Here is a 12,882-nt window from a genome sequence, read left to right as displayed (position 1 = left end):
AATAGATTTTCAACTTTATTCTCAAAATGATTAATAATGTATTTTTTTTTTTATTAATTAATGTATTTATTTTAATGTAGGCCTAAAACTCCATCATAGGGGTGTGCTCAGAGGGGGGTCATGGGTGACACCAATTTCCCTGAAATGACTGCTCCAGCATCACAGTCCCTGGAGAGGAGTACTGTTAATTTTACCACCCCCAATATAACTGGATAATACACATGGATAGGGCCAGTGATTAGTCATGTTACCAGAATACTGTGCCTTGTGTCATTGCACTCCCAGGAGATATTTTGAGGTTCATAAAACTGCTACTGACCTTCCTGCTTAATGGACTGAACGAAAAAGAGAAAATATTTCAAGCGCTAAGCATCATCATCGTTATCTGCATCAAGTATGAGCAATGCGCCGCTTCTGTTGCAATACTTTCTGTACATTTGCAGCGGTTGTGACAGAAATATTTTGCCAGAAGCCCACACAATGAGTTCTACAGTTATAATCAACTTGCACAGTCTTGCCGTGTACGTTTATGCTCAAAACCCTTTAAGCAATATGTGTCCTGAGCACGTGCGCGCGCGTGGATGTGCGACACTCAATATATTTTGAGTGTCGCACATCCACCCACTGCAGTAACCCCTTACAAACAAGGAGTAAACATGAGCAGATTGATCCAAATATCAATAGTATCGATGCCAACGCTGGTGTCTGATTGGTACCAACCTGATAGGATCGATACTTTTTTAAAATATATATCCTTTAAGTTAATATGTAGCCCATATAATTGTGTTAAATAAACTTTTTGGAATAAAAATATATATATACCTCAATGTAACAGGGCAGCCCTTAGCGGCTGGAAACACAGTGAGACAGACCAAGGCAAGTGTAGTGGAACAAAGTATTTATTTGCTATATGGCTCTCCTTAAAACAATTAACTTGTCGAGCTTCTTCACAGCACAAAAATCCATCCTCTAATGACAACTGGCAGCCTTAAATATGTTCAGCTGTCACAGACTTAACCATTATTCCACTCTCAGGTAAATTCTTAAATCCCAACCTTCCACCACAGTATACAATATATCAATAAGAATAAATAAATACATTTTCACATTTACATATTAATAAATACTTCACACTTTAATGTTACACCAAACCCAATATTATAAAAACCCAGAAACCCAAGCACAAAAAGATTCACCACACTCTCTTTACCAATGGTCTCTCCCGGAACCTTTAAATGGTGTCTGGACCCCCGGGGAAACATTTGCCCAAACACCTTGAAGAGGACACAGGCAAGAAAGGTGAGTAATCATTAACTTACAAACGCTTATTTGCAACACTTTTCCCTAGATTTCACACACACATTTGCATTAGTTTTCCTTATTGGTAAACCTTAATCACAATCTCAATCACCATTCTTCTCTCCTGACAGACAACCACCACATTCCTTGACGAGGAGCAGCTGTGCAGGATCTGAAATAAGGCCACCAACTGATTTTAAAATTCCCAATAAATAGTCAATAAATATTTAAACTTCTTGTGTGCAAATCCATGCTTAAAGTGCAATGCTACATAAAGTGCTTGATAAGGTGCTTTTAATAAAGTGAAAGGTGTGCTCCAAAGTGCTATACAGACAATACAATATAAATAAATGCAGTAAGGGAGTCCTCTTCCTTACACTCAAACATGCATTGTGATAAATGTTTTCTGGTAAGTGCCACATCTGTTTGATTTTAAGCCTGTAACGCATTTAAACAAAAGAAAGTTGATTCCGAGACGGGTACATTTACAAAAAAAAAACCGCAGTTTCAAAGTACATGAAAACCTGAAACCTGTTTTGTTGCATTAACTAGAAAATAAAAATATGTGTTCTGAATTTCTAAATTGATAATTTGTCTCATAAATCGTGACACCATTTTTAAATCAGCGATATACTAAGTAATTAAAGCTGTAGCATTAGTGGTACAGAGTACTTCTTAAGCCGACCCCTTAAGGAAGCAGCTGAAAGCCAAAGTTCTCAATACCATCAAAAAGCTTTAATTACTTAGTAACTCAGTGATTTTTAAACATAAATCTACAAATATGATGAAGTGTTCTTATGGATAAATCTGCCCAGCAACAATGTGACATGAATGATTAATGTATACTCTTCCTTTGAAACTTTTGTACTATTAGTAATAGCAAGTGTTTAAGTACATCTTTGTTTTAGGCTCTTGCACATTTAATACCAATTGTATGAAGGCTCGGGGGCTCCACATTGTGCTGGTTTTTGATCAAATACTCTGATTTTGTGACTGCTTCTTTCAGTCCTTTCTCATTTCATTCGTAGCCTTTAATCACATTAGTCCACCTTGCCGTGTAACCTTTTAGATAAAACCATTGTCTAGACATACTTCTTGTGAGTGCAGACTAGCTTCCCCTTTTTTTAAAAACACATCTTTGTTTTGGTGACTTCCCTTTCACAGCTGACTGTGGGTGATAACTAATTCTTAATACAGAGACCCATGTGTATCTATGTGAGATCTGACTGCAGTGCCTTCAAACATATGGTGTGATATTTTGCAGTGACAATGCATTTTCCCTTGTGGTTTGTCATTTCGGGTATTGGCAGAGGAAGTTGATTTCTGTTCAGATATATTAGTTTATTCTACGCCGGTACAGTGACTGACTACGTCCCTGTCAGGCGTGCGTTTGTTTAAATAGGGGAAGAAAAAAGTTACACTAGGGGGAGCTAGAGACAGGTGACACTACATCTTTGCGGTGTGTTGTGACACAAGTTCAGCAGCTCCTACAGTCAAATGGTTTAAGTGTCAGTCTTGTGCAATAACAAGACTGAAATTTGCCAGTGGCAGGATGTTGCAGATCAAACACCCACACAGATTTTATATTTTAATCTGTTATTGCAGTACATTTCATACATTGTACAGAAGTTGAAACTCTTGCCTGAAAGACTTGAAATATTGTCATGAGTTAATCAGTGGGTGATGCTGAAAAAGTTGCATATTTCTTCTCTTTTGGGAGAACTAGGAGAGCTTCTCCATTTTTGGTCTCATCTGTCACGAGCTCAAGGAAGCCCTCGACGACTTCTGCAAGCCTGGATCAAGAGATACAGTTACCATGAATATTCATTTCCACTGCAAAATACTTTTAAAAACATAATGCCATGTGCACAGACATTTTAAGGCTTTGTACAATTTTAGACTCACGTTAACACGCCAAGTTTTTCTATCAGTTCCTGGTTGGCACCTGCCAAGTTGGAGAATTGTCCCAGTTTGGACTTGATAGAGGAGAAGAGGTCCGTTTTAACGAATCCTGGGCAGAGGGCATTCATCCGTATACCATAGCCTGATGCAACTGAGGCAGCCTAGTAAGAAAGTTTCTTTACATTTTGTGTAGCTCTCGATTCAATAAGGGGCTGAAAAATGGTCACAGGAGAAAGATGGTGATCAAGTCCACTGGAACACCGAAGAGAAACTGAGCTTTGTGACCTGCATGTTCTCCTGCTAGCAGCAACCATCAGATGATTGCCACACTGGTCAGAGGCATGACATGAATAGCAACAGTAATCATGTGTGTCAGGATATCCTCCACCCTGTTATTCCACCTGCAGGATGAACTGACGTTACAAAGCAGGATGATCCATGCAATTTCTAGTTTCAGTTTTCAGTTCTTCAATACCATGCGCTTCAGTGTATGGTGCAGTCCATTCCCTTGTGCATACCTTTGTTGCAATAAGTGCTTGGTGGAATTACTGTTGCCATCGTGTTAGTCTGGTCATTCTGACCTAGCATTACGCTCACAACTGATGCTCGCTGATTTCTTTCCAGACCATTTTATGTAAACCCTAAAGTGTGCTGGAAAAATCCTAGTAGATCAGTTTCTGAAGTACTCAGACCCACCATGCCTTGTTTAAAATCACTTCAATCATATTTCTTTTGATGTCTCTTTGAGCCTCAAGTCATATTGACCCAATTGACTTTTACTGGCTGATTAGACAATGTGTTAATGAGCAGTTGAACATGCAAGTTATAGCAGTAGCACAGTTGCCCTAGTAGCCACTAAGCCCAACATGCAGCTTACATTGACTCTCCAGACAGTACAAACAAATTGAAACTGATTTTTCCTGAAATTGTGTCAGTTTCCTTACCGCAAATGCTCGAGTAAACCCAACCACTGCATGCTTGGTGGCTGTATACACAGGGCAGCAAGACAGAAGGCCAATACCTGTTGGATGGGTTGCAGTTCAAGTTCAACTCAAGTTTTCCTTTAGCAGTCAAAGTAGTCCTGATAGTTCAGGCTGTTCATCATTTCAAATGAAGTGACTACCATGCATGAAATGGTCTGTTTAGACGCAAATACATAAGTTTACCTGCCATGGATGCCACATTGATGATGACCCCTCCACGACCCCCAGTCAGCTTGTTCATGTGCTCGATAACCAGGTAAGACCCCCTAATACAGCCACCCTACAACAAAAGGCATCCATGACACTTGCAATCTCTTGCATATCTGATTTTGAGTAGCTCAATGTGAGTGTTTCTTACAAGGTTGATGCCAATAGTCTTCTCCCACGTTATCTCATTGAAGATGCCAGCATTGTTGACCAGGATGTCAATTCCACCAAAGGTTTCTACAGTTTTCTGAAAGGCAGCTTGAGACACCACAGGAATAACAGTCCTTTCAAAACCAAGTGACAAAATTCAAGCCAACAATAAAAAGACAAATTCATCTCTAGCTGTTTATTGGGAACTACAAGAACTGTTGCAGCATTCCCAATTCATGAAGCAACTTTAAGCTGACTACAGAAGCATGCCAACTACCTCCAGAATCTGATCAGCTTTATTAGCAGCATCTACATTAGCAAAACCCCTGTGCTCTGGTAAAGTTCTGATGGCTCATTGACTCCCACATGAAGAGCAAGTAATTTCTCATGGTCTGGAGCTCCAGCTGCTGATAACTGCTCATACTGTGACTCAAGCTGGTGAGTTTGAGAAAAATTCACTGACTGGAACAAACTAAATCTACAAGTATTTGAAGGAAAGCAGAACACACACGCCTTTGCCGCCACCATTTACATTTTGTTGTGTATGCATGTTACCTTTGATCTCCTCTTCTGACTCTACGTTGCACAGCAGGAACAGGGCTCGGTCTGGTCCGTGCTCTTTGTTCAGGGTTTCAACTAAACTCTGTCCTGCAGTTTCATTCATGTCCAGGATGGCCACCTATATGTGCAGGACAACACATTAAGCATTTTGTTTTTGGTCACATCCTGCAGTGAAATGTTATGATTTACCCCCATGAAGGGTTTTAGCCACAGACACTAAAAGAGGTCAGGAACCTGTTCCTTTTCCATCCCTCCTCAGTGAGGATGAAAATTTCATCAGATAGAGTCTTCCTTGCATTCCATTCTTGCAAATACAACCCAAAAAATAAGTTACATTTCATTGCTTAGAGTTTAAAAAGCATAAGTGTTACCATTTTTAGTGAAAGAGCTATAATAAATGCTATTAAATGGATAGCAAGTTTCCCCTCCAACATCCACCTTCCAACACCACAAATACAGTAATTTGGGGGGCAACCAACTTCAGACCAGGGGGGACAAACTGAAGACAGCTTAATAAAAGGATGCAGTTCAAATCAAACTCATTCATGCTGACTTAACCTGTATCCGCTTTCTAACTCTAAATAGGCCATGCAGTAGTCTACTTAGAGTATTTGATTTTACTCACCTATGACTAGTAAAACTAACAAACTTATCTACTCTCGCAGTTACATGCTCATATTCATCACCACAAATTTACTCATTTATTGCAGGAAAAAAAAGTATTCAACCTCAGCACTTCAAAATGTGAAGCACAAGAATATCTGATCTCAAACACTACCTTGGCACCATTTTGCAGAAGAAGTTCAGCTATTGATCTTCCTATTCCCATCGCAGCTCCGGTCACTACTGCAGTTTTACCATTGAGAGCCATTTCAGCTGTTTCACAAGAAAAGACCTAGAGTAGATTTGCAAGGAAATGAGAAAATGTTAAGCAGAGAGAAGTTATGTGTTTTTATATGTTGCTGGTCATCAGGAAGCCATACAATTTCCAGCTGGTTCGAATACAGGGAGAGGCAATTAGAGTGAGTGAGTGCACCTGTAGGAGGTGTGGCTCTGCTGACTGAAACTTGGCCCAACTCAATAAAACATCATTTGTGTCTGACCCATACTCCGGAACAGTAGGAGGCGATAATGCTCCTTTACGTTGGTTGCCAACCGCCGTTAAACACAAAGAAGAAGAAAACAGACAAACAAACAAACAAACAAACAAACAAACAAACATCATTTGCCCTCATTTATTTTATTTGTTTGTTTACTGAAGTGGAAACAGTCTAACTTAGTACGATGTCTTTGATACAGGCAACACAAATAAGTTAAATGTTTTGGGCTAAATCCGTCACGATAAGTCACTCTTCAGTTTGACCAATGAAATACTTTGGAAATGTTTGAAATCTATTTTGACCTGACGGTCATAAATCTCTTAATCCCCACAGCCATTAGTGGAGCTGCATGTGGCCAGCAGATGGAGGTATGGAGCTGTGCAACTTTGTGGCCAGTGTCTCTGATCTACTGTCAGAAAAGTGAAAGAGAATGTCAAAAACACCTGATTTTCAGCTTTTTTCTGCTTTTACCTAATGGTTTGTTTGTTTGTTTGTTTGTTTGTTTGTTTGTTTGTTTGTTTGTTTGTTTGTTTGTTTGTTTGTTTGTTTTTAAATTCAAGGAGAGTAGCCCAATGTAAAGTTGTTGTTTTAAATCACATTGTAAGTGTTTTTTTCTGAGGCCTTCAAGTGGCAAATCCAATTAGCCACATGCATTTATGAGGATTGCATTCAAATAAACAGCCTAAAGTTTCTTTTAGGAAGGAGTTTGAGCAGCAGTGCTATCAGCTGGTCCAGATAGCTGAGCCCACTCGACCGATATGACACTCCACTGGCTGGCTCAAATACTCCATATGCTGACTTTAATATTTAAGCATTAATGAAGCATTTAATAAAAGAAATGCTGATGAGTCAAACAGATCCATTAACAGAGGTTCCAGCACAACTAAAGCCCGGTTATCCCAAAGTTAGCTTCTAGCAGGTCATAGGCTGAAAGCCTGAGACTCTTTGTGGGGCCTGAGAAAGCATGAAGTTAAATTCAATCCCAAATCTGATACTAAGTCAGTGCAGTGAAGCAAGAGCAGCAGCACTCTGAGCTAACACTGATGTTAAAGCTCCTTAATATGAACAAGTGTGGAACAAACTGCACGGGAAAGCATCTGGTGTGCAGTCTGTAGGGGTCTGGAAAAACATTCCACTACAAACAGAACTTATTATGAGGAGTCACAATGAGTCACTGATTAGATTTTTAGGCGTAATGGTCAATGAAGCAGGATGCTTTCTTGCTAATTTAGCTGCTTTTTATTGCATTTACTGCTGCTCTGCTGCTCTGCAGGAGACACAGGAGTGGTTATTGTCATCAAAGGTCAAGAAGCTGTCTGATTAGTTTTATTCAGTGCCAGGCAGAGAAATCAGGTTTAAGCACGCATGATAATATGCATATACAGTGTATTAGTCATACTTATAAATACTGAGCCAGATACTGAGCTGTGTGCGTGTGTGTGTGTGCGCGCGTGCTCAGGACACATATTGCTTAAAGGGTTTTGAGCATAAACGTACACGGCAAGACTGTGCAAGTTGATTATAACTTTAGAACTCATTGTGTGGGCTTCTGGCAAAATATTTCTGTCACAACCGCTGCAAATGTACAGAAAGTATTGCAACAGAAGCGGCGCATTGCTCATACTTGATGCAGATAACGATGATGATGCTTAGCCCTTGAAATATTTTCTCTTTTTCGTTCAGTCCATTAAGCAGGAAGGTCAGTAGCCGATACAGTTTTATGAACTGCATCACTTTTGTTTTTGCAGCTCCAGCAACACACATAATTGCTGTTAGGGCAGGGTGGGAACCTCAAGTATTAATGCGATGTGACTCAACAGCCGTCCTGAACTGAACAGCAGCTCAAAGAAAGCAGTTTTTACAGCGCGGATAGTCTGCATCCTTGTGTCAGTGAGGTATGTGCTTTTTTAGGAATTTAAGTGAACTAGTGATGCCATTAATGACCCCATTATATAAGAATACTTTTGTCACGGCTCTGTTTCATATATCTATGATAGATATTCTAAAATGTTCGAATGAAATGCTTCTGGTTTTCAATCATTTTATGCAAAAAGGAGTTTTTAAAAGAAACCATGTAGAAAGATCAAGCCTGGAATTGGAAACAGCTGGAATACCAGCATCACTCTCCACACTGAAGTAGATCTCACATCACTGATGAAGAAGTCCCTGCTCAACTGGCACCATCAAGCTCGACTGGAATTTGCAGCTGCCCACGTAGACGAGCCAAATGTGGAGTAAAGGTGAGGCTTTCAAAACTTGTAAAACTATGCCAACTGTCAAGGGTCATGCTGGTAGCTGAGGCACTCTGTTAAAGGTAAAGCAATTAAAAGAATTTCTCTTTTTTTATTGAATTTCTTCACCCTACTGAGGAGCATCTGTTGATATGCATCAGAGCCAGCACCTCATTTTTTGTCTTTTTATTAATGGTGGTGGCAGCGTCATGCTCTGGGGCTATTTTGCTGCCAGTTGTTCTGGTACACTATACAAAGTGGGTGGTATTGTGAAGAAGGAGAACTACCTCCAAATTCTTCAACGTCACCTCAGATGAACAGCTAGATGGTTGAAGCTTGAACACATCTGGGTGCTCCAACAGGACGATGGTCCCAAACGCACATCAAAACTGGATTTGAACAGATAAAGAAGGCTAACATCAAGATTCTGGAATGAAAATTCTTTAATATACTTAAAAGTCGAATCTGTGCCAGGAAGCCAAGACTTTTTAAATTAACTCTGATAATCTGCCAATAAAAGTGGTCAAATATCCAGCCAGAATTATGCCAGCAGCGTGTTGATGGCCACTAAAAGCATCTGGTCAAGAAGCTATTCAGCCAAGGAACATTAGTGGTATTTATCCTCTAAGGGACATTTAACAATATATTAGTGGGAGTGTATGTACAGATTTCTGTATATATACTTTTTAACCTGTGTGGATGAGGAAAACACACAAAATAAATTCAAACTTGTGCACCCAGTTCTTGTTTTTTAAAGTAATTAAAACTGTAAACGAATTCCACGCTGGAAATCATTAAAAGATCAAAATTACCATGACATTCATGCCCATGATAAATATATAAATTTATGACACCGCTGTACATCATAATGCAGCATGTCTCATTTTGGTGTGGAGAGGTTTGCAGAGCTCTGGTCCTGACCTGCCACTAGGTGGAGCAGAGAGTTGATAGCAGCGGTGGCCTCATGGTGATTGATTGCCTGTTTCAGTGAAGTCATTTCGTCAGTTTTTTGTAACCATAAACACATTGAAGATATCAGTTGCTTCGACATTCAGACTCCTAACTTCTACCGTTCACAGAAATTATAAAACATGAGTTTTATACTTATCCAGTGCTTTAAAGATTACTTTTTCTCCTTCTATTTCTTTTTTTGATAGGGTCTGCTTTATTGGCTGAACTGTAAGAAACAACAATCATGAGACCAGCACCTGATGTAAAGATCAAACTTTAAGACTGACGGGGCATATTTTGCTAAAATTGCTCCACTTTTGTATTTTCAATATTACATTCCTGCCTTTCGTCAGACCCCAGGCACACACATTGTTTGTGATATTCATTCTTGTAGCAGGAATCATTATGTTTTGGGGGTTGTCTATAGATCTGTCCTATTCATAAACGCCATTGGACTGAATTTAGCACAGATGTTCACTAAGACTGAAAGGAGATCTAACTCAACTTTACAGGTAAACATGAAATAGCATGAAATTAAGTGATGACATTAAATATATCTAAGAGGGTTAAAGTTCATCACCACTGTAGATTCATGATGTTTGAAAGAAAACTGCAATAATTCTGCTTATTACTTAGCACCATACTTAGAGTTTGCGATCATACTTTGGTGGGATGCTGAAATAGTGACACTAATCTTTAATGCCCGCGTATTAAATTCCTCCTAAGCCTCCACCATATTATGAGTCAGGACAGTAATGGATGTAAACTGCAACTTCACTGCTGGAGGCATGCAACCGCAAGACGATAATTACAGTTTTGTCTCTCTGCTGCCGGGAGCCTTGGCGAGAGGTGTAAGTGTCATATCCTTTATTGCCTGAATCTTTTTTATTTTGTTTTTTAAACTAAATAAATTAAATAATTAAATAAAAAAAATTTAAAAATTGATTTGACAGTGAAGGTGTTTCTCTTCAGCATCTTCCAATCACTGTCAGCGTAAAGTTAGCAAATCTGGGCTGTGAGTCATATATGGAAATTGTGCTTTATCTGTACAGAAGGTGCTCAGCTTGTGTCAAGTTTTAATTAAAATAAATACACTCGACTCTGATAAGAATTCTGCTTGTCTGAACACCTTAATCAAACTTTTCAGTACCCTGCTAGCCCTGACATGAAGTCTGCTTAGACAGTCTCAAAACTATTTTCATCAGCTTGATGTGTCAGACGTGTGAAAGGCCGAGTTATAAAATGCCCGTTAACTGTTACGAAAAATATCCTTTCAGCTCTGCGCATTCACAAACTGGGTCCACAAAGGGCCCCCGAGCTCGTCTTGCTTACAGGGCAAATCCACCATTTAACGGCTTTCAGCTGTGATTTGCTGACCAGCTGCTGACTTGTGTTTTCATCCCAGTGGCCCATTGCCATTTCACTGGTGATTACACTGCTAAAGAGCTCCAGCGAGCTGGACAATGCCAGAGAGCTTTACATGTCACCAGTGTCATCGGCCGCAAAGAATAGGCAGCCGCCAATGAACAAAATTTGAGCCTGTTTACAGTGTGAGGCCGTGATGGGGGAGGAGCAGGGCTGCCGGTGTGTGTCTGTGTCTGTATGTCGGTATCTACAGGAGACTGAGTGCAAATGCGCAGAGATTATGTGGTATGAAGGTGTGTGGTGGTTGCTGGAACTTAATAGAGCGGGGTTTTGTTGGTGTGCCAAAAAGATAGTGGATCACACCTCACTCCTCGGTCATTCACACGTGTTTACGTGACCCTAAAAATGAGACGCAGCTTCATTCAATTGCACAATGACCTAAAAGCCACTGAGTCAAGAAGCAGCTCCACAACAGACCTTGTGGTGGTTTGTTGACAAACTTCCATTCTGCTGTTTGTCACACACACACTTTTTGCATTCATGCCTTTCAGCACACACAGCAATCGGTCAGTGTTTAATGACAGAATAAAAGCTTTAAGTTTAAGTTATTAGAAGTTTTAGTTTCAGAGTCAGCGTACCCTGACGACAGGGTGATCACATCTGCTGTAAAGGAAGTCGTCACATGTCATCAGTCATCAGTCATTGTGTCAAGGTTTCAAGCGTTTTTGCCCTGTCGGCCTTTTGATAGACTATCAACCTGCCCACAGTGTACCCCGGCTCTTGGCCAAAGTCAGATGGGAGAGCTTCAGGTCCTCCTTTCTCATTATTTGGAGCATTATAGCCACAGCTGCCCTGGGGCGCACTGACAGAGGTGAGGCTGCCGGACACTGGAGCCACCAGGCCCTCTGACTACCACCAGTAGTGCTCCTAACTGAAGGCAACGGGTGAAGTATCTTGCCCAAAGACACAACGACCGAGACTGTCCGAGCCGGGGCTCGAACCTTCCGATTACAAGACGAACTGCCAACTCTTGAGCCACGATCGCCCCATTATTGTGACATGTATGGTTTGATCCCGGGGACAGAAAAACTTGAGAATGAAAGCAACATAATGAAAAGGAACTGGACCTGTGATCAGTTTATATTATGCACAGCATTCTCCAAAGTCAGTGCCTTCCTCAATCTTTTCAGTCAGCTAAGTCACTGCTCCTAACTGCGTTACTCCTAATGTAACTTTTTTAACAATGTGGAAATACATGTTAGAGATTTAACCATGTTGGATGTTTCAGACAGATGCCAGTACCAGTGTCTCAGAGAAAAACACCTCCAGTATTCATATATCTGCTCGATATTTCTCATGATGTTTTAGAACAACATGTTAAGAGTTACATTGCAAAAGGAAAAATATGGCTTCATTGTATGTTATCGTCCGGGATATATTTCACAAACTACTTAGAAACTTGTAAACCGTGCATTCAGATCCACTTCACCACGAAAACAATGCCAAATTTATAAACGATAAACCTAAAAACCTTTTTTGCATTTTTTTCTGCAATTTTGTTATGTTAAATTAAAAAAAAAAACAATGTTTCTTTACTGATGCTAATCAGAGAACTACTGTATGTGCCAACATCAGTATATCTGTGATAGATCACTGCTAATGCTAATAGCATCCATTATAACGTGAATATAGCCATCAGACTCTAAAAGTTTGTAAAAGCCGAACTTTATATCATCAAACATATAATAAAAGCCAGAATTTAAAATTCTAACGAAACATGGACCAATAATAAATACACTCTCCAGCCACTTTGTCAGGTTTTAAACTACTCATTAGCGCAAATATGTAGTCAGCCAATCACATGGAAGCAACTCAATGCATTTGAAGCATGCAGTCATGATCAAGAGACCCTGCTGAAGCTCACACAGCATCAGAATAAGGAAGAAAGGTGATTAGAGTGACTTGTTGATGCCAGCGGTCACTTAAATAACCATTCGTATTAACAAAGGTATGCAGAAGAACATCTCTGAATGAACCTTGAAGCAGATGAGCAACAGCAGCAGAAGACCACTGGCCCAGACTGGGTACCAGTCCTGTCAACTAAGAACAGGAACCTGAGGCTATTTGCAGAGG

At 40.1% G+C, this 12,882-nt stretch overlaps 1 protein-coding gene across 1 annotated transcript; it reads right to left on the bottom strand.

Annotated features, from left to right (window-relative positions):
• Positions 1–2,925: 2,925 nt before the first annotated feature.
• On the bottom strand, positions 2,926–5,973 carry LOC146700578 (15-hydroxyprostaglandin dehydrogenase [NAD(+)]-like). Its single transcript, XM_085470842.1, has 7 exons — positions 5,881–5,973; positions 5,097–5,220; positions 4,543–4,649; positions 4,368–4,464; positions 4,146–4,222; positions 3,205–3,362; positions 2,926–3,092 (listed from the first exon to the last, which is right to left on the bottom strand). Exons 1-7 carry the CDS (start codon positions 5,971–5,973, stop codon positions 2,969–2,971), a joined length of 780 nt encoding a protein of 259 aa, XP_085326968.1. The 3' UTR covers positions 2,926–2,968.
• Positions 5,974–12,882: the final 6,909 nt, after the last annotated feature.

The sequence above is a fragment of the Copadichromis virginalis genome, linkage group LG10, assembly GCF_057382275.1.
Source record: "Copadichromis virginalis isolate Kocher_CV1m ecotype Utaka linkage group LG10, C_Virginalis_male_GT1.1, whole genome shotgun sequence".
NCBI lineage: Eukaryota > Metazoa > Chordata > Actinopteri > Cichliformes > Cichlidae > Copadichromis > Copadichromis virginalis.
Note: the sequence above shows the minus strand (reverse complement) of the source record. Positions and strands in the feature narration are given on the sequence as shown.